At 51.5% G+C, this 21703-nt stretch overlaps 1 protein-coding gene across 2 annotated transcripts in view; it reads left to right on the top strand.

The window, feature by feature from the left end:
• IFT43 (intraflagellar transport 43) overlaps positions 1-21703 on the top strand; it is a 72680-nt gene that overhangs the window by 16904 nt on the left and 34073 nt on the right. Inside the window, exons 4-7 of one of the 2 annotated variants that reach the window (XM_088447447.1) lie at positions 935-967; positions 2192-2235; positions 3913-3985; positions 18422-18497. In XM_088447447.1, coding sequence (XP_088303573.1) covers positions 935-967; positions 2192-2235; positions 3913-3985; positions 18422-18497 — 226 coding nt within the window. Of the gene's footprint in view, positions 1-934; positions 968-2188; positions 2236-3912; positions 3986-18421; positions 18498-21703 lie in introns of both variants that reach the window. The other variant, XM_088447446.1, reaches the window with a different exon arrangement.

The raw sequence follows: 21703 nt of genomic DNA, 5'->3' as shown, positions 1-21703 counted from the left end.
TGGCGTTGGGCCTCTCTAGGCTGGCGTTGGGCCTCTCTAGGCTGGCTTTGGGCCTCTCTAGGCTGGCGTTGGTAATCTCTACGCTGGGGTTGGGCGTCTCCAGGCTGGCTTTGGGCGTCTCCAGGCTGGCGTTGGGCCTCTCCAGGCTGGCGTTGGGCCTCTCCAGGCTGGCGTTGGGCCTCTCCAGGCTGGCGTTGGGCCTCTCCAGGCTGGCGTTGGGCCTCTCCAGGCTGGCGTTGGGCGTCTCTAGGCTGGCTTTGGGCCTCTCTTACCTGGCTTTGGGTGTCTCTAGGCTGGCTTTGGGCGTCTCTAGGCTGGCGTTGGGCGTCTCTAGGCTGGCTTTGGGCCTCTCTAGGCTGGCGTTGGGCGTCTCTAGGCTGGCTTTGGGCCTCTCTTACCTGGCTTTGGGTGTCTCTAGGCTGGCTTTGGGCCTCTCTAGGCTGGCTTTGGGCCTCTCTTACCTGGCTTTGGGTGTCTCTAGGCTGGCTTTGGGCCTCTCTAGGCTGGCTTTGGGCCTCTCTTACCTGGCTTTGGGTGTCTCTAGGCTGGCGTTGGGCGTCTCTAGGCTGGCTTTGGGCCTCTCTTACCTGGCTTTGGGTGTCTCTAGGCTGGCTTTGGGTGTCTCTAGGCTGGCGTTGGGCGTCTCTAGGCTGGCTTTGGGCCTCTCTTACCTGGCTTTGGGTGTCTCTAGGCTGGCTTTGGGCCTCTCTTACCTGGCGTTGGGTGTCTCTAGGCTGGCGTTGGGTGTCTCTAGGCTGGCTTTGGGCCTCTCTAGGCTGGCTTTGGGATTGCAATCATTAGCATATTTTGCAGCTGTGATCACAGTAGCGATCTGTAATGAATCGGGCACAATATTTGCTACATGTTACACACATAACTATTACAGTCATATATACTGTATATATATGTGTGTGTGTGTGTTTATTTCTTACAGATCTGGAAAACGTGGCAGTCAGGACATGGAAGAGTAAGTTGGCTACTAAAAGTAATCGCTTAGTAATGGTATGTAGCGTGGGGTAATATACTTGCAAGCATATTGGACTTCATACATCTACACATGCATGTTGGACCACATATACAATATACATATATTAGACCACATATACCTAGACACATATATTACACCACATACACACATATATTACAGCACATACATCCCCCTGCACACACATTAGAAAACATATACTATGCTGCACGCATTGTTGGACCACATCATTCTCAGTGCACACGTTAGACCGCAAGCACCCACTCGCGCACACGTTTCAACCACATGCATATACCTAGACACACATTAGACCACATGCACTGACCCGCACACACATATTGGTCCACATGCACTCACTCACTCACGCGTGTTAGATCACATGCAACCACCCATGTACACATATTAGACCACATAAACCCACTCTCACACACGTTAGGCCACATGCACCCACCCATACACGTTCGGCCACATCGCCCACACGCACACATGTTAGACCACATGTACCCACCTGAACACACATATTAGGCCACATGCACCTACACACACACGTTAGACCACATGCACACACATGTTAACAACATGCACCCACCCGCACGTGCTTGTTAGATTATGTACAGCACTCCCCACACCCAGGTTAGATCACATATATTCACAAACATGCTTCTTAAGTACAGAGACCCGCACGTGCATGCTAGACCGCAGAGACCCGCACGTGCATGCTAGACCGCAGAGACCCGCACGTGCATGCTAGACCGCAGAGACCCGCACGTGCATGCTAGACCGCAGAGACCCGCACGTGCATGCTAGACCGCAGAGACCCGCACGTGCATGCTAGACCGCAGAGACCCGCACGTGCATGCTAGACCGCAGAGACCCGCACGTGCATGCTAGACCGCAGAGACCCGCACGTGCATGCTAGACCGCAGAGACCCGCACGTGCATGCTAGACCGCAGAGACCCGCACGTGCATGCTAGACCGCAGAGACCCGCACGTGCATGCTAGACCGCAGAGACCCGCACGTGCATGCTAGACCGCAGAGACCCGCACGTGCATGCTAGACCGCAGAGACCCGCACGTGCATGCTAGACCGCAGAGACCCGCACGTGCATGCTAGACCGCAGAGACCCGCACGTGCATTTAGACAGCATACACAAATTACCCTTTGTGATCTGTATTTACTCTTCCTCTCGCTGTGTCTGCAGCAGCCGTTTGAGACAGCAGAGTCTGGAGGAGTCAGATGAGGGTGGAGGTGAGTACCCACCCCAAGGACACTAAATGGTGTAGTGTCAGTTGGGACAGTACAACTAGGGAGGATAGATGTGCAGATAGAACTGGAATAGACTTGAGGATGGAGATGTGAGGATAGAAATAGCCGAGAGGATTGAGCTGTGAGGACAGTACAGGAATAGCAGAGAGGATGGAGATGTGAGGATAGAAATAGCCAAGAGGTTGTAGATGTGAGCACAGGAATAGCAGAGAGGATTGAGATGTGAGGACAGTACAGTAATAGCAGAGAGGATTGAGATGTGAAGACAGCACAGGAATAGCAAAGAGGATGGAGATGTGAGGATAGAAATAGCCGAGAGGTTGTAGATGTGAGCACAGGAATAGCAGAGAGGATTGAGATGTGAGGACAGTACAGTAATAGCAGAGAGGATTGAGATGTGAAGACAGTACAGGAATAGCAAAGAGGATGGAGATGTGAGGATAGAAATAGCCGAGAGGTTGGAGATGTGAGTACAGGATTAGCATTGAGGATTGAGATGTGAGGAAAGTACAGGAATAGCAGAGAGGATGGAGATGTGAGGACAGTACAGGAATAGCAGAGAGGATGGAGATGTGACGACAGTACAGGAATAGCAGAGAGAATGGAGATGTGAGGACAGTACAGGAATAGCCGAGAGAATGAAGATGTGAGGACAGTACAGGAATAGCCGAGAGAATGAAGATGTGAGGACAGTACAGGAATAGCAGAGAGGATGGAGATGTGAGGACAGTACAGGAATAGCCGAGAGAATGGAGATGTGAGGACAGTACAGGAATAGCCGAGAGAATGAAGATGTGAGGACAGTACAGGAATAGCAGAGAGGATGGAGATGTGAGGACAGTACAGGAATAGCAGAGAGGATGGAGATGTGAGGACAGTACAGGAATAGCCGAGAGAATGGAGATGTGAGGACAGTACAGGAATAGCCGAGAGAATGAAGATGTGAGGACAGTACAGGAATAGCAGAGAGGATGAAGATGTGAGTACAGTACAGGAATAGCAGAGAGGAGGAGATGTGAGGACAGTACAGGAATAGCAGAGAGGATGTAGATGCGAGGAGAGTATAGGAATAGCAGCAATGAGGATGTAGATGTGAGGACAGTACAGGAATAGCCGAGAGAATGAAGATGTGAGGACAGTACAGGAATAGCAGAGAGGAGGAGATGTGAGGACAGTACAGGAATAGCAGAGAGGATGTAGATGCGAGGAGAGTATAGGAATAGCAGCAATGAGGATGTAGATGTGAGGACATGTATGTCTGTGTCTGAGAATTATGTATTGGTAAGACAGATTGTTGACTCTGACCCCTGCGCCTGCCATGTTTGTGCCTTTGGCTCGGGACACTGGTTTGGACAGCTAATTAAACTGGCTCCTGCTGAGCCTGGCAGACGTTGACGAGGGGGGAGCTGGCACTGATCACAGCACGTGCTATAGACAAGGGTCCGTTACATTGTATGGTACATATCTTTATGTGAGCTCATTGCTTTGGAATAGCATGCAGGTACATGGTGACGTATAGATGTGAAACACCAGATAAAGTGAGGGGTTTGGGGTGCATAGCTATGAGGTATATAACATACCTGATATATCTTATGGCTGAGATGGAATCTGTCCGTGTACCTAGTACTGTATGCTGATGTTTAAGCTTGTTCTCTCTAGATATCCCAGTGATTCCAGACCTGGAGGATGTGCAGGAGGAAGACTTAGCATTACAGGTTGCTGCCCCACCCAGGTGAGAGGACGTTATTCCAGTGTCCGGTCCCATCCTGCACCACCTCCTCCTTCCCTCTGTGCTCTCTCCACTTGTCCCCCAGCACTGTCCTCCTCCTTCCCTCTGTGCTCTCTCCACTTGTCCCCCAGCACTGTCCTCCTCCTTCCCTCTGTGCTCTCTCCACTTGTCCCCCAGCACTGTCCTCCTCCTGCGCTTTTAGGGGCCTGTCTATCATATTCCCCGAATACACCCACCCATACTAGTTATTCCCCAGATGTACTATGAAGGGATTAGAGATATCTTCTGCAGTCCCTATGTTTCCGACACCAGCCGCTCCTACCATAGGTTTCTACGGGGATGTGATGCTGTCGGATTTACCTGGCGAAGTTTGGCGTTGTGCTGCTGTCACCTACGGGCTACGCTTTGTAAAATATACCGGGAGATGGCCGTGCTCAGTAGAATACGCATGCGCAGCAGTCCTGGCACAGGAGAGCACATCACACGGACGGTTTTCCTTGCGTGTGCTATTTCATACATGTGTGCAGTATTATTCCAGATGGCATTGCAGTATGTTATCATTGATAAATGGGCCCCTTAGTCCTATTTAGAATGTGTAGGTATATACTATCTTCCATTAAATGTAAACATTACATAGAGGATAATTCATATTTATACTGGATGGCCCAAAACTTAATTGTTTTTATTTATGCTAATAGCCATGGCCAAGAGTCCTCTTCTGACCATCCTGGGAGGACCATCATCTTTTCCTTAAATGATCTTGACTTTCGGTCTGAATGCCAAATGGCCAGGTTTTATCTCATTGGCCAATTACATACTATATATATATTCCCTCCTTGCCCCTCCACATGCTGCTATTGCACTCTCATTCCTTCCCTTCCACGTGATGTTACTCCACTCTCCTTCCTTTCCCTCCACATACTGTTACTGTGTTCTCCTGCCTTCCCTTCCACATATTGCTACTGCTCTTTCCTGCCTTCCCTTCCACATACTGCTACTGCACTCTCCTGCCTTCCCTTCCACATACTGCTACTGCTCTCTCCTGCCTTCCCTTCCACATACTGCTACTGCGCTCTCCGCCTTCCCTTCCACATACTGCTACTGTGCTCTACTGCCTTCCCTTCCACATACTGCTACTGCGCTCTCCTGCCTTCCCTTCCACATACTGCTACTGCGCTCTCCTGCCTTCCCTTCCACATACTGCTACTGCGCTCTCCTGCCTTCCCTTCCACATACTGCTACTGCGCTCTCCTGCCTTCCCTTCCACATACTGCTACTGCGCTCTCCTGCCTTCCCTTCCACATACTGCTACTGCGCTCTCCTGCCTTCCCTTCCACATACTGCTACTGCTCTCTCCTGCCTTCCCTTCTACATACTGCTACTGCTCTCTCCTGCCTTCCCTTCCACATACTGCTACTGCTCTCTCCTGCCTTCCCTTCCACATACTGCTACTGCTCTCTCCTACCTTCCCTTCCACATACTGCTACTGTGCTCTCCTGCCTTCCCTTCCTCATACTGCTACTGTGCTCTCCTGCCTTCCCTTCCACATACTGCTACTGCTCTCTCCTACCTTCCCTTCCACATACTGCTACTGTGCTCTCCTGCCTTCCCCTCCACATACAGCTACTGTGTTCTCCTGCCTTCCCTTCCTCATACTGCTACTGTGTTCTCCTGCCTTCCCCTCCTCATACTGCTACTGTGCTCTCCTGCCTTCCCCTCCACATACAGCTACTGTGCTCTCCAGCCTTCCCTTCCACATACTGCTACTGTGCTCTCCTGCCTTCCCTTCCACATACTGCTACTGTGCTCTCCTGCCTTCCCTTCCACATCCTGCTATTGTGTTCTCCTGCCTTCCCCTCCTCATACTGCTACTGTGCTCTCCTGCCTTCCCTTCCTCATACTGCTACTGTGCTCTCCTGCCTTCCCTTCCACATACTGCTACTGCGCTCTCCTGCCTTCCCTTCCACATACTGCTACTGCGCTCTCCTGCCTTCCCTTCCACATACTGCTACTGGGCTCTCCTGCCTTCCCTTCCACATACTGCTACTGCGCTCTCCTGCCTTCCCTTCCACATACTGCTACTGCTCTCTCCTGCCTTCCCTTCCACATACTGCAACTGCGCTCTCCTGCCTTCCCTTCCACATACTGCAACTGCGCTCTCCTGCCTTCCCCTCCACATACAGCTACTGCGCTCTCCTGCCTTCCCTTCCACATACAGCTACTGCGCTCTCCTGCCTTCCCTTCCACATACTGCTACTGTGCTCTCCTGCCTTCCCTTCCACATACTGCTACTGCGCTCTCCTGCCTTCCCCTCCACATACTGCTACTGCGCTCTCCTGCCTTCCCCTCCACATACTGCTACTGCGCTCTCCTGCCTTCCCTTCCACATACTGCTACAGCGCTCTCCTGCCTTACCTTCCACATACTGCTACTGCGCTCTCCTGCCTTCCCTTCCACATACTGCTACTGTGCTCTCCTGCCTTCCCTTCCACATACTGCTACCGCGCTCTCCTGCCGTCCCTTCCACATGCTCTCTCTTTCCTTGCCTTCCACGTACTGTTACTGTGCTCTTCTGCCTTCCCTTCCACATACAGCTACTGTGCTGTCCTGCCTTCCCTTCCACATGCTGCTACTGCGCTCTCCTGCCTTCCCTTCCACATACTGCTACTGCTCTCTCCTGCCTTCCCTTCCATATACTACTACTGCGCTCTCTCTTTCATTCCCTTCCACTTACTGTTACTGTGCTCTCCTGCCTTCCCTTCCATATACTACTACTGCGCTCTCTCTTTCATTCCCTTCCACTTACTGTTACTGTGCTCTCCTGCCTTCCCTTCCACTTACTGTTACTGTGCTCTCCTGCCTTCCCTTCCACATGCCGCTACTGTGCTCTCCTGCCGTCCCTTCCACATGCTCTCTCTTTCGTACCCTTCCACATACTGGTACTGTGTACTCCTGCCGTCCCTTCCACATACTGCTATAGCGCTCTCCTGGCTTCCTTTCCACATACAGCTATTGCGCTCTCCGCATTCCCTTCCACATACTGCTACTGCGCTCTCCTGCCTTCCCTTCCACATACTGCTACTGTGTTCTCCTGCCATCCCTTCCACATACTGCTACTGTGCTCTCCTGGCTTCCCTTCCACAAGCTCTCTCTTTCCTTCCCTTCCAAATACTGCTATAGCGCTCTCCTGGCTTCCCTTCCACATACAGCTTCTGCGCTCTCCGCCTTCCTTTCTACATACTGCTACTGTGTTCTCCGCCTTCCCTTCCACATACTGCTACTGTGCTCTCCTGCCTTCCCTTCCACATACTGCTACTGCTCTCTCCTGCCTTCCCTTCCACATACTGCTACTGTGCTCTCCTGCCTTCCCTTCCACATCCTGCTATTGTGTTCTCCTGCCTTCCCCTCCTCATACTGCTACTGTGCTCTCCTGCCTTCCCTTCCTCATACTGCTACTGTGCTCTCCTGCCTTCCCTTCCACATACTGCTACTGCGCTCTCCTGCCTTCCCTTCCACATACTGCTACTGCGCTCTCCTGCCTTCCCTTCCACATACTACTACTGGGCTCTCCTGCCTTCCCTTCCACATACTGCTACTGCGCTCTCCTGCCTTCCCTTCCACATACTGCTACTGCTCTCTCCTGCCTTCCCTTCCACATACTGCAACTGCGCTCTCCTGCCTTCCCTTCCACATACTGCAACTGCGCTCTCCTGCCTTCCCCTCCACATACAGCTACTGCGCTCTCCTGCCTTCCCTTCCACATACAGCTACTGCGCTCTCCTGCCTTCCCTTCCACATACTGCTACTGTGCTCTCCTGCCTTCCCTTCCACATACTGCTACTGCGCTCTCCTGCCTTCCCCTCCACATACTGCTACTGCGCTCTCCTGCCTTCCCCTCCACATACTGCTACTGCGCTCTCCTGCCTTCCCTTCCACATACTGCTACAGCGCTCTCCTGCCTTACCTTCCACATACTGCTACTGCGCTCTCCTGCCTTCCCTTCCACATACTGCTACTGTGCTCTCCTGCCTTCCCTTCCACATACTGCTACCGCGCTCTCCTGCCGTCCCTTCCACATGCTCTCTCTTTCCTTGCCTTCCACGTACTGTTACTGTGCTCTTCTGCCTTCCCTTCCACATACAGCTACTGTGCTGTCCTGCCTTCCCTTCCACATGCTGCTACTGCGCTCTCCTGCCTTCCCTTCCACATACTGCTACTGCTCTCTCCTGCCTTCCCTTCCATATACTACTACTGCGCTCTCTCTTTCATTCCCTTCCACTTACTGTTACTGTGCTCTCCTGCCTTCCCTTCCATATACTACTACTGCGCTCTCTCTTTCATTTCCTTCCACTTACTGTTACTGTGCTCTCCTGCCTTCCCTTCCACATGCTGCTACTGTGCTCTCCTGCCTTCCCTTCCACATACTGCTACTGTGCTCTCCTGCCTTCCCTTCCTCATACTGCTACTGCTCTTTCCTGCCTTCCCTTCCACATACTGCTGCTGCGCTCTCTCTTTCATTCCCTTCCACTTACTGTTACTGTGCTCTCCTGCCTTCCCTTCCACATGCCGCTACTGTGCTCTCCTGCCGTCCCTTCCACATGCTCTCTCTTTCGTACCCTTCCACATACTGGTACTGTGTACTCCTGCCGTCCCTTCCACATACTGCTATAGCGCTCTCCTGGCTTCCTTTCCACATACAGCTATTGCGCTCTCCGCATTCCCTTCCACATACTGCTACTGCGCTCTCCTGCCTTCCCTTCCACATACTGCTACTGTGTTCTCCTGCCATCCCTTCCACATACTGCTACTGTGCTCTCCTGGCTTCCCTTCCACAAGCTCTCTCTTTCCTTCCCTTCCAAATACTGCTATAGCGCTCTCCTGGCTTCCCTTCCACATACAGCTTCTGCGCTCTCCGCCTTCCTTTCTACATACTGCTACTGTGTTCTCCGCCTTCCCTTCCACATACTGCTACTGTGCTCTCCTGCCTTCCCTTCCACATACTGCTACTGCTCTCTCCTGCCTTCCCTTCCATATACTACTACTGCGCTCTCTCTTTCATTCCCTTCCACTTACTGTTACTGTGCTCTCCTGCCTTCCCTTCCACATGCTGCTACTGTGCTCTCCTGCCTTCCCTTCCACATACTGCTACTGTGCTCTCCTGCCTTCCCTTCCTCATACTGCTACTGCTCTTTCCTGCCTTCCCTTCCACATACTGCTGCTGCGCTCTCTCTTTCATTCCCTTCCACTTACTGTTACTGTGCTCTCCTGCCTTCCCTTCCACATGCTGCTACTGTGCTCTCCTGCCTTCCCTTCCACATACTGCTACTGTGCTCTCCTGCCTTCCCTTCCACATACTGCTACTGTGCTCTCCTGCCATCCCCTCCACATACAGCTACTGCGCTCTCCGCCTTCCCTTCAACATACTGCTACTGCGCTCTCCTGGCTTCCCTTCCACATACTGCTACTGCGCTCTCCGCCTTCCCTTCCACATACTGCTACTGTGCTCTCCTGGCTTCCCTTTCACATACTGCTACTGTGCTCTCCTGCCTTCCCTTCCACATACTGCTACTGTGCTCTCCTGCCATCCCCTCCACATACAGCTACTGTGTTCTCCTGCCTTCCCTTCCTCATACTGCTACTGTGTTCTCCTGCCTTCCCTTCCTCATACTGCTACTGTGCTCTCCTGGCTTCCCTTCCACATACTGCTACTGCGCTCTCCTGCCTTCCCTTCCACATACTGCTACTGTGCTCTCCTGCCTTCCCTTCCACATACTGCTACTGCGCTCTCCTGCCTTCCCTTCCACATACTGCTACTGTGCTCTCCTGCCTTCCCTTCCACATACAGCTACTGCGCTCTCCTGCCTTCCCTTCCCCATACTGCTACTACGCTCTCCTGCCTTCCCTTCCACATACTGCTACTGCGCTCTCCTGCCTTCCCTACCACATTCTGCTACTGCGCTCTCCTGCCTTCCCTTCCACATACTGCTACTGCTCTCTCCTGCCTTCCCCTCCACATACTGCTACTGCGCTCTCCTGCCTTCCCCTCCACATACAGCTACTGTGCTCTCCTGCCTTCCCTTCCACATACTGCTACTGTGCTCTCCTGCCTTCCCTTCCACATACTGCTACTGTGCTCTCCTGCCTTCCCTTCCACATACTGCTACTGTGCTCTCCTGCCTTCCCTTCCTCATACTGCTACTGTGCTCACCTGCCTTCCCCTCCACATACAGCTTCTGTGTTCTCCTGCCTTCCCTTCCTCATACTGCTACTGTGTTCTCCTGCCTTCCCTTCCACATACAGCTACTGTGCTCTCCTGTCTTCCCTTCCACATACTGCTACTGTGCTCTCCTGCCTTCCCTTCCTCATACTGCTACTGTGCTCTCCTGCCTTCCCCTCCACATACAGCTTCTGTGTTCTCCTGCCTTCCCTTCCTCATACTGCTACTGTGTTCTCCTGCCTTCCCTTCCTCATACTGCTACTGTGCTCTCCTGCCTTCCCCTCCACATACAGCTATTGTGTTCTCCTGCCTTCCCCTCCTCATACTGCTACTGTGCTCTCCTGCCTTCCCTTCCTCATACTGCTACTGCGCTCTCCTGCCTTCCCTTCCACATACTGCTACTGTGCTCTCCTGCCTTCCCCTCCACATACAGCTACTGCGCTCTCCTGCCTTCCCTTCCACATACTGCTACTGTGCTCTCCTGCCTTCCCTTCCACATACAGCTACTGCTCTCTCCTGCCTTCCCTTCCACATACTGCTACTGCGCTCTCCTGCCTTCCCCTCCACATACAGCTACTGCACTCTCCTGGCTTCCCTTCCACATACTGCTACTGTGCTCTCCTGCCTTCCCTTCCACATACTGCTACTGCGCTCTCCTGCCTTCCCTTCCACATACTGCTACTGCTCTCTCCTGCCTTCCCTTCCACATACTGTTACTGCTCTCTCCTGCCTTCCCTTCCACATACAGCTACTGCGCTCTCCTGGCTTCCCTTCCACATACTGCTACTGTGCTCTCCTGGCTTCCCTTCCACATACTGCTACTGTGCTCTCCTGCCTTCCCTACCACATACTGCTACTGGTCTCTCCTGCCTACCCCTCCACATACTGCTACTGTGCTCTCCTGGCTTCCCTTCCACATACTGCTACTGCGCTCTCCTGCCTTCCCCTCCACATACAGCTACTGCGCTCTCCTAGCTTCCCTTCCACATACTGCTTCTGTGCTCTCCTGCCTTCCCTTCCACATACTGCTACTGCTCTCTCCTGCCTTCCCTTCCACATACAGCTACTGTGCTCTCCTGCCTTCCCTTCCACATACTGCTACTGTGTTCTCCTGCCTTCCCTTCCTCATACTGCTACTGTGCTCTCCTGCCTTCCCTTCCTCATACTGCTACTGCGCTCTCCTGCCTTCCCTTCCACATATTGCTACTGTGCTCTCCTGCCTTCCCCTCCACATACAGCTACTGTGTTCTCCTTCCTTCCCATCCTCATACTGCTACTGTTTTCTCCTGCCTTCCCCTCCTCATACTGCTACTGTGCTCTCCTGCCTTCCCCTCCACATACAGCTACTGTGTTCTCCTGCCTTCCCTTCCTCATACTGCTACTGTTTTCTCCTGCCTTCCCTTCCTCATACTGCTACTGTGCTCTCCTGCCTTCCCCTCCACATACAGCTATTGTGTTCTCCTGCCTTCCCCTCCTCATACTGCTACTGTGCTCTCCTGCCTTCCCTTCCTCATACTGCTACTGCGCTCTCCTGCCTTCCCCTCCACATACAGCTACTGCGCTCTCCTGGCTTCCCTTCCACATACTGCTACTGTGTTCTCCTGCCTTCCCTTCCTCATACTGCTACTGCGCTCTCCTGCCTTCCCTTCCACATACTGCTACTGTGCTCTCCTGCCTTCCCCTCCACATACAGCTACTGTGTTCTCCTGCCTTCCCTTCCTCATACTGCTACTGTTTTCTCCTGCCTTCCCCTCCTCATACTGCTACTGTGCTCTCCTGCCTTCCCCTCCACATACAGCTACTGTGTTCTCCTGCCTTCCCTTCCTCATACTGCTACTGTGTTCTCCTGCCTTCCCTTCCTCATACTGCTACTGTGTTCTCCTGCCTTCCCTTCTACATACTGCTACTGCTCTCTCCTGCCTTCCCTTCCACATACTGCTACTGCTCTCTCCTGCCTTCCCTTCCACATACTGCTACTGCTCTCTCCTACCTTCCCTTCCACATACTGCTACTGCTCTCTCCTACCTTCCCTTCCACATACTGCTACTGTGCTCTCCTGCCTTCCCTTCCTCATACTGCTACTGCGCTCTCCTGCCTTCCCTTCCACATACTGCTACTGTGCTCTCCTGCCTTCCCCTCCACATACAGCTACTGTGTTCTCCTGCCTTCCCTTCCTCATACTGCTACTGTGTTCTCCTGCCTTCCCCTCCTCATACTGCTACTGTGCTCTCCTGCCTTCCCCTCCACATACAGCTACTGTGCTCTCCTGCCTTCCCTTCCTCATACTGCTACTGTGTTCTCCTGCCTTCCCTTCCTCATACTGCTACTGTGCTCTCCTGCCTTCCCCTCCACATACAGCTATTGTGTTCTCCTGCCTTCCCCTCCTCATACTGCTACTGTGCTCTCCTGCCTTCTCTTCCTCATACTGCTACTGCTCTCTCTTGCCTTCCATTCCACATACTGCTACTGTGCTCTCCTGCCTTCCCTTCCACATACTGCTACTGTGCTCTCCTGGCTTCACTTCCACATACTGCTACTGCGCTCTCCTGCCTTCCCTTCCTCATACTGCTACTGCGCTCTCCTGCCTTCCCTTCCACATACTGCTACTGTGCTCTCCTGCCTTCCCCTCCACATACAGCTACTGCGCTCTCCTGCCTTCCCTTCCACATACTGCTACTGTGCTCTCCTGCCTTCCCCTCCACATACAGCTACTGCGCTCTCCTGCCTTCCCTTCCTCATACTGCTACTGTGCTCTCCTGCCTTCCCGTCCACATACAGCCATTGTGTTCTTCTGCCTTCCCCTCCTCATACTGCTACTGTGCTCTCCTGCCTTCCCTTCCTCATACTGCTACTGCTCTCTCCTGCCTTCCCTTCTACATACTGCTACTGCTCTCTCCTGCCTTCCCTTCCACATACTGCTACTGCTCTCTCCTGCCTTCCCTTCCACATACTGCTTCTGCTCTCTCCTACCTTCCCTTCCACATACTGCTATTGTGCTCTCCTGCCTTCCCTTCCTCATACTGCTACTGCGCTCTCCTGCCTTCCCTTCCACATACTGCTACTGCTCTCTCCTACCTTCCCTTCCACATACTGCTACTGTGTTCTCCTGCCTTCCCCTCCACATACAGCTACTGTGTTCTCCTGCCTTCCCTTCCTCATACTGCTACTGTGTTCTCCTGCCTTCCCCTCCTCATACTGCTTCTGTGCTCTCCTGCCTTCCCCTCCACATACAGCTACTGTGTTCTCCTGCCTTCCCTTCCTCATACTGCTACTGTGTTCTCCTGCCTTCCCTTCCTCATACTGCTACTGTGCTCTCCTGCCTTCCCCTCCACATACAGGTATTGTGTTCTCCTGCCTTCCCCTCCTCATACTGCTACTGTGCTCTCCTGCCTTCCCTTCCTCATACTGCTACTGCTCTCTCTTGCCTTCCCTTCCACATACTGCTACTGTGCTCTCCTGCCTTCCCTTCCACATACTGCTACTGTGCTCTCCTGGCTTCCCTTCCACATACTGCTACTGTGCTCTCCTGCCTTCCCTTCCTCATACTGCTACTGCGCTCTCCTGCCTTCCCCTCCACATACTGCTACTGTTCTCTCCTGCCTTCCCCTCCACATACAGCTACTGCGCTCTCCTGCCTTCCCTTCCACATACTGCTACTGTGCTCTCATGCCTTCCCCTCCACATACAGCTACTGCGCTCTCCTGCCTTCCCTTCCTCATACTGCTACTGTGGTCTCCTGCCTTCCCGTCCACATACAGCTATTGTGTTCTCCTGCCTTCCCCTCCTCATACTGCTACTGTGCTCTCCTGGCTTCCCTTCCACATACTGCTACTGCTCTCTCCTGCCTTCCCTTCCACATACTGCTACTGTGCTCTCCTGCCTTCCCTTCCACATACTGCTACTGCTCTCTCCTGCCTTCCCTTCCACATACTGCTACTGTGCTCTCCTGCCTTCCCTTCCACATACAGCTACTGCTCTCTCCTGCCTTCCCTTCCACATACTGCTACTGCGCTCTCCTGCCTTCCCCTCCACATACAGCTACTGCGCTCTCCTGGCTTCCCTTCCACATACTGCTACTGTGCTCTCCTGGCTTCCCTTCCACATACTGCTACTGTGCTCTCCTGCCTTCCCTACCACATACTGCTACTGGTCTCTCCTGCCTACCCCTCCACATACTGCTACTGTGCTCTCCTGGCTTCCCTTCCACATACTGCTACTGCGCTCTCCTGCCTTCCCCTCCACATACAGCTACTGCGCTCTCCTAGATTCCCTTCCACATACTGCTTCTGTGCCCTCCTGCCTTCCCTTCCTCATACTGCTACTGCTCTATCCTGCCTTCCCTTCCACATACAGCTACTGTGTTCTCCTGCCTTCCCTTCCTCATACTGCTACTGTGCTCTCCTGCCTTCCCTTCCTCATACTGCTACTGCGCTCTCCTGCCTTCCCTTCCACATATTGCTACTGTGCTCTCCTGCCTTCCCCTCCACATACAGCTACTGTGTTCTCCTGCCTTCCCTTCCTCATACTGCTACTGTGCTCTCCTGCCTTCCCTTCCTCATACTGCTACTGCGCTCTCCTGCCTTCCCTTCCACATATTGCTACTGTGCACTCCTGCCTTCCCCTCCACATACAGCTACTGTGTTCTCCTGCCTTCCCTTCCTCATACTGCTACTGTTTTCTCCTGCCTTCCCCTTCTCATACTGCTACTGTGCTCTCCTGCCTTCCCCTCCACATACAGCTACTGTGTTCTCCTGCCTTCCCTTCCTCATACTGCTACTGTTTTCTCCTGCCTTCCCTTCCTCATACTGCTACTGTGCTCTCCTGCCTTCCCCTCCACATACAGCTATTGTGTTCTCCTGCCTTCCCCTCCTCATACTGCTACTGTGCTCTCCTGCCTTCCCTTCCTCATACTGCTACTGCGCTCTCCTGCCTTCCCCTCCACATACAGCTACTGCGCTCTCCTGGCTTCCCTTCCACATACTGCTACTGTGTTCTCCTGCCTTCCCTTCCTCATACTGCTACTGCGCTCTCCTGCCTTCCCTTCCACATACTGCTACTGTGCTCTCCTGCCTTCCCCTCCACATACAGCTACTGTGTTCTCCTGCCTTCCCTTCCTCATACTGCTACTGTTTTCTCCTGCCTTCCCCTCCTCATACTGCTACTGTGCTCTCCTGCCTTCCCCTCCACATACAGCTACTGTGTTCTCCTGCCTTCCCTTCCTCATACTGCTACTGTGTTCTCCTGCCTTCCCTTCCTCATACTGCTACTGTGCTCTCCTGCCTTCCCTTCCTCATACTGCTACTGCGCTCTCCTGCCTTCCCCTCCACATACAGCTACTGCGCTCTCCTGGCTTCCCTTCCACATACTGCTACTGTGTTCTCCTGCCTTCCCTTCCTCATACTGCTACTGCGCTCTCCTGCCTTCCCTTCCACATACTGCTACTGTGCTCTCCTGCCTTCCCCTCCACATACAGCTACTGTGTTCTCCTGCCTTCCCTTCCTCATTCTGCTACTGTTTTCTCCTGCCTTCCCCTCCTCATACTGCTACTGTGCTCTCCTGCCTTCCCCTCCACATACAGCTACTGTGTTCTCCTGCCTTCCCTTCCTCATACTGCTACTGTGTTCTCCTGCCTTCCCTTCCTCATACTGCTACTGTGCTCTCCTGCCTTCCCCTCCACATACAGCTATTGTGTTCTCCTGCCTTCCCCTCCTCATACTGCTACTGTGCTCTCCTGCCTTCCCTTCCTCATACTGCTACTGCGCTCTCCTACCTTCCCTTCCACATACAGCTACTGCGCTCTCCTGGCTTCCCTTCCACATACTGCTACTGTGCTCTCCTGCCTTACCTTCCACATACTGCTACTGCGCTCTCCTCCCTTCCCTTCTACATACTGCTACTGCTCTCTCCTGCCTTCCCTTCCACATACTGCTACTGTGCTCTCCTGCCTTCCCTTCCACATACTGCTAATGTGCTCTCCTGGCTTCACTTCCACATACTGCTACTGTGCTCTCCTGCCTTCCCTTCCTCATACTGCTACTGCGCTCTCCTGCCTTCCCTTCCACATACTGCTACTGTGCTCTCCTGCCTTCCCCTCCACATACAGCTACTGCGCTCTCCTGCCTTCCCTTCCACATACTGCTACTGTGCTCTCCTGCCTTCCCCTCCACATACAGCTTCTGCGCTCTCCTGCCTTCCCTTCCTCATACTGCTACTGTGGTCTCCTGCCTTCCCGTCCACATACAGCTATTGTGTTCTCCTGCCTTCCCCTCCTCATACTGCTACTGTGCTCTCCTGCCTTCCCTTCCTCATACTGCTACTGCTCTCTCCTGCCTTCCCTTCTACATACTGCTACTGCTCTCTCCTGCCTTCCCTTCCACATACTGCTACTGCTCTCTCCTGCCTTCCCTTCCACATACTGCTTCTGCTCTCTCCTACCTTCCCTTCCACTTACTGCTATTGTGCTCTCCTGCCTTCCCTTCCTCATACTGCTACTGCTCTCTCCTGCCTTCCCTTCCACATACTGCTTCTGCTCTCTCCTACCTTCCCTTCCACTTACTGCTATTGTGCTCTCCTGCCTTCCCTTCCTCATACTGCTACTGCGCTCTCCTGCCTTCCCTTCCACATACTGCTACTGCTCTCTCCTACCTTCCCTTCCACATACTGCTACTGTGCTCTCCTGCCTTCCCCTCCACATACAGCTACTGTGTTCTCCTTCCTTCCCTTCCTCATACTGCTACTGTGTTCTCCTGCCTTCCCTTCCTCATACTGCTACTGTGCTCTCCTGCCTTCCCCTCCACATACAGGTATTGTGTTCTCCTGCCTTCCCCTCCTCATACTGCTACTGTGCTCTCCTGCCTTCCCTTCCTCATACTGCTACTGCTCTCTCTTGCCTTCCCTTCCACATTCTGCTACTGTGCTCTCCTGCCTTCCCTTCCACATACTGCTACTGTGCTCTCCTGGCTTCCCTTCCACATACTGCTACTGTGCTCTCCTGCCTTCCCTTCCTCATACTGCTACTGCGCTCTCCTGCCTTCCCCTCCACATACTGCTACTGTTCTCTCCTGCCTTCCCCTCCACATACAGCTACTGCGCTATCCTGCCTTCCCTTCCACATACTGCTACTGTGCTCTCCTGCCTTCCCCTCCACATACAGCTTCTGCGCTCTCCTGCCTTCCCTTCCTCATACTGCTACTGTGGTCTCCTGCCTTCCCCTCCACATACAGCTATTGTGTTCTCCTGCCTTCCCCTCCTCATACTGCTACTGTGCTCTCCTGGCTTCCCTTCCACATACTGCTACTGCTCTCTCCTGCCTTCCCTTCCACATACTGCTACTGTGCTCTCCTGCCTTCCCTTCCACATACTGCTACTGCTCTCTCCTGCCTTCCCTTCCACATACTGCTACTGTGCTCTCCTGCCTTCCCTTCCACATATAGCTACTGCTCTCTCCTGCCTTCCCTTCCACATACTGCTACTGCGCTCTCCTGCCTTCCCCTCCACATACAGCTACTGCGCTCTCCTGGCTTCCCTTCCACATACTGCTACTGTGCTCTCCTGGCTTCCCTTCCACATACTGCTACTGCGCTCTCCTGCCTTCCCTTCCACATACTGCTACTGCGCTCTCCTGCCTTCCCTTCCACATACTGCTACTGCTCTCTCCTGCCTTCCCCTCCACATACTGCTACTGTGCTCTCCTGGCTTCCCTTCCACATACTGCTACTGCGCTCTCCTGCCTTCCCCTCCACATACAGCTGCTGCGCTCTCCTGGCTTCCCTTCCACATACTGCTACTGTGCTCTCCTGCCTTCCCCTCCACGTACTGCTACTGTGCTCTCCTGCCTTCCCCTCCACGTACTGCTACTGTGCTCTCCTGGCTTCCCTTCCTCATACTGCTACTGCTCTCTCCTGCCTTCCCCTCCACATACAGCTACTGCGCTCTCCTGGCTTCCCTTCCACATACTGCTACTGTGCTCTCCTGCCTTCCCTTCCTCATACAGCTACTGTGTTCTCCTGCCTTCCCTTCCTCATACTGCTACTGCGCTCTCCGCCTTCCCTTCCACATACTGCTACTGTGGTCTCCTGGCTTCTTACCCTCACACTGCTATTTTGGTTTTTCTCTTATTCCAAGACCCTGAAGCTGGGGTCTCCCTCCTAGTCCCTTTTCATTTCTTCATCTGATGTAAAAAGCAGAGAATTACCCGCTGTGGGGCATTTTGTGTTCTTCAGTGTCCAGGTGAACAGAGTAATGACCTACAAAGACCTCGACAATGACCTCATGAGACATGCAGCCTTCCAGACCCTGGTGAGAACTCTATAATACCACATACACTGTGTAATGCCCCCTGGGGCTCTTCCATGCCCTCTTCTCTCTGCTGTCTACTCTCCGTCACACTGTTATTGTAGCCTGCACATTGTGTAACGTCCCTTGTTGTCCCCTTTACATGATGTAATGTGGTAACCTGGTGTAGTTATTACTTATGTACTATGCACAGTATTGGCCTGTTACCTGCCTAACCTGGCTGTGCTATACCGTGTAACTGTTCTCTTATATAGGCTGTATTGTTACATGATGTAATGTGGTAACCTGGTGTAGTTATTACTTATGTACCATACACAGTATTGGCCTGTTTCCTGCCTAACCTGGCTGTGCTATACCGTGTAACTGTTCTCTTATATAGGCTGCAGTGTTACATGATGTAATGTGGTAACCTGGCTGTGCTATACCGTGTAACTATTCTCTTATATAGGCTGCAGTGTTCCATGATGTAATGTGGTAACCTGGTGTAGTTATTACTTATGTACTATACACAGTATTGGCCTGTTACCTGCCTAACCTGGCTGTGCTATACCGTGTAACTGTTCTCTTATATAGGCTGCAGTGTTACATGATGTAATGTGGTAACCTGGCTGTGCTATACCGTGTAACTGTTCTCTTATATAGGCTGCAGTGTTACATGTTGTAATGTGGTAACCTGGTGTAGTTATTACTTATGTATCATACACAGTATTAGCCTGTTACCTGCCTAACCTGGCTGTGCTATACCGTGTACCTGTTCTCTTATATAGGCTGTATTATTACATGATGTAATGTGGTAACCTGGTGTAGTTATTACTTATGTACTATGCACAGTATTGGCCTGTTACCTGCCTAACCTGGCTGTGCTATACCGTGTAACTGTTCTCTTATATAGGCTGTATTGTTACATGATGTAATGTGGTAACCTGGTGTAGTTATTACTTATGTACTATGCACAGCATTGGCCTGTTACCTGCCTAACCTGGCTGTGCTATACCGTGTAACTGTTCTCTTATATAGGCTGCAGTGTTACATGATGTAATGTGGTAACCTGGTGTAGTTATTACTTATGTACCATGCACAGCACTGGCCTGTTACCTGCCTAACCTGGCTGTGCTATACCGTGTAACTGTTCTCTTATATAGGCTGCAGTGTTACATGATGTAATGTGGTAACCTGGTGTAGTTATTACTTATGTACCATACACAGTATTGGCCTGTTTTCTGCCTAACCTGGCTGTGCTATACCGTGTAACTGTTCCCTTATATAGGCTGCAGTGTTACATGATGTAATGTGGTAAACTGGTGTAGTTATTACTTATGTACCATACACAGTATTGGCCTGTTACCTGCCTAACCTGACTGTGCTATACCGTGTAACTGTTCTCTTATATAGGCTGCAGTGTTACATGGTGTAATGTGGTAACCTGGTGTAGTTATTACTTATGTACTATGCACAGTATTGGCCTGTTTCCTGTCTAACCTGGCTGTGCTATACCGTGTAACTGTTCTCTTATATAGGCTGCAGTGTTACATGATGTAATGTAGTAACCTGGTGTAGTTATTACTTATGTACTATGCACAGCATTGGCCTGTTTCCTGCCTAACCTGGCTGTGCTATACCGTGTAACTGTTCTCTTATATAGGCTGTATTATTACATGATGTAATGTGGTAACCTGGTGTAGTTATTACTTATGTACTATGCACAGTATTGGCCTGTTTTCTGCCTAACCTGGCTGTGCTATACCGTGTAACTGTTCCCTTATATAGGCTGCAGTGTTACATGATGTAATGTGGTAAACTGGTGTAGTTATTACTTATGTATCATACACAGTATTAGCCTGTTACCTGCCTAACCTGGCTGTGCTATACCGTGTAACTGTTCTCTTATATAGGCTGTATTATTACATGATGTAATGTGGTAACCTGGTGTAGTTATTACTTTTGTACTATGCACAGTATTGGCCTGTTACCTGCCTAACCTGGCTGTGCTATACCGTGTAACTGTTCTCTTATATAGGCTGCAGTGTTACATGGTGTAATGTGGTAACCTGGTGTAGTTATTACTTATGTACTATGCACAGTATTGGCCTGTTTCCTGTCTAACCTGGCTGTGCTATACCGTGTAACTGTTCTCTTATATAGGCTGCAGTGTTACATGGTGTAATGTAGTAACCTGGTGTAGTTATTACTTATGTACTATGCACAGCATTGGCCTGTTTCCTGCCTAACCTGGCTGTGCTATACCGTGTAACTGTTCTCTTATATAGGCTGTATTATTACATGATGTAATGTGGTAACCTGGTGTAGTTATTACTTATGTACTATGCACAGTATTGGCCTTTTACCTGCCTAACCTGGCTGTGCTATACTGTGTAACTGTTCTCTTATATAGGCTGTAGTGTTACATGATGTAATGTGGTAACCTGGTGTAGTTATTACTTATGTACTATGCACAGTATTGGCCTGTTACCTGCCTAACCTGGCTGTGCTATACCGTGTAACTGTTCTCTTATATAGGCTGCAGTGTTACATGGTGTAATGTGGTAACCTGGTGTAGTTATTACTTATGTACTATACACAGCATTGGCCTGTTTCCTGCCTAACCTGGCTGTGCTATACCGTGTAACTGTTCTCTTATATAGGCTGCAGTGTTACATGATGTAATGTGGTAACCTGGTGTAGTTATTACTTATGTACTATACACAGTATTGGCCTGTTACCTGCCTAACCTGGCTGTGCTATACCGTGTAACTGTTCTCTTATATAGGCTGCAGTGTTACATGATGTAATGTGGTAACCTGGTGTATTTATTACTTATGTACTATGCACAGCATTGGCCTGTTACCTGCCTAACCTGGCTGTGCTATACCGTGTAACTGTTCTCTTATATAGGCTGCAGTGTTACATGATGTAATGTGGTAACCTGGTGTAGCTATTACTTATGTACTATGCACAGTATTGGCCTGTTTCCTGCCTAACCTGGCTGTGCTATACCGTGTAACTGTTCTCTTATATAGGCTGTATTATTACATGATGTAATGTGGTAATGTGGTATCCTGGTGTAGTTATTACTTATGTACTATGCACAGCATTAGCCTGTTTCCTGCCTAACCTGGCTGTGCTATACCGTGTAACTGTTCTCTTATATAGGCTGCAGTGTTACATGATGTAATGTGGTAACCTGGTGTAGTTATTACTTATGTACCATG

This window comes from Taudactylus pleione, unplaced genomic scaffold (genome assembly GCF_031769625.1).
Source record: "Taudactylus pleione unplaced genomic scaffold, aTauple2 ptg000433l, whole genome shotgun sequence".
Classification (NCBI taxonomy): Eukaryota; Metazoa; Chordata; class Amphibia; order Anura; family Myobatrachidae; genus Taudactylus; species Taudactylus pleione.
The sequence above is the reverse complement of the archived record's forward strand: the minus strand, read 5'-3'. Positions and strand labels throughout refer to the sequence as shown.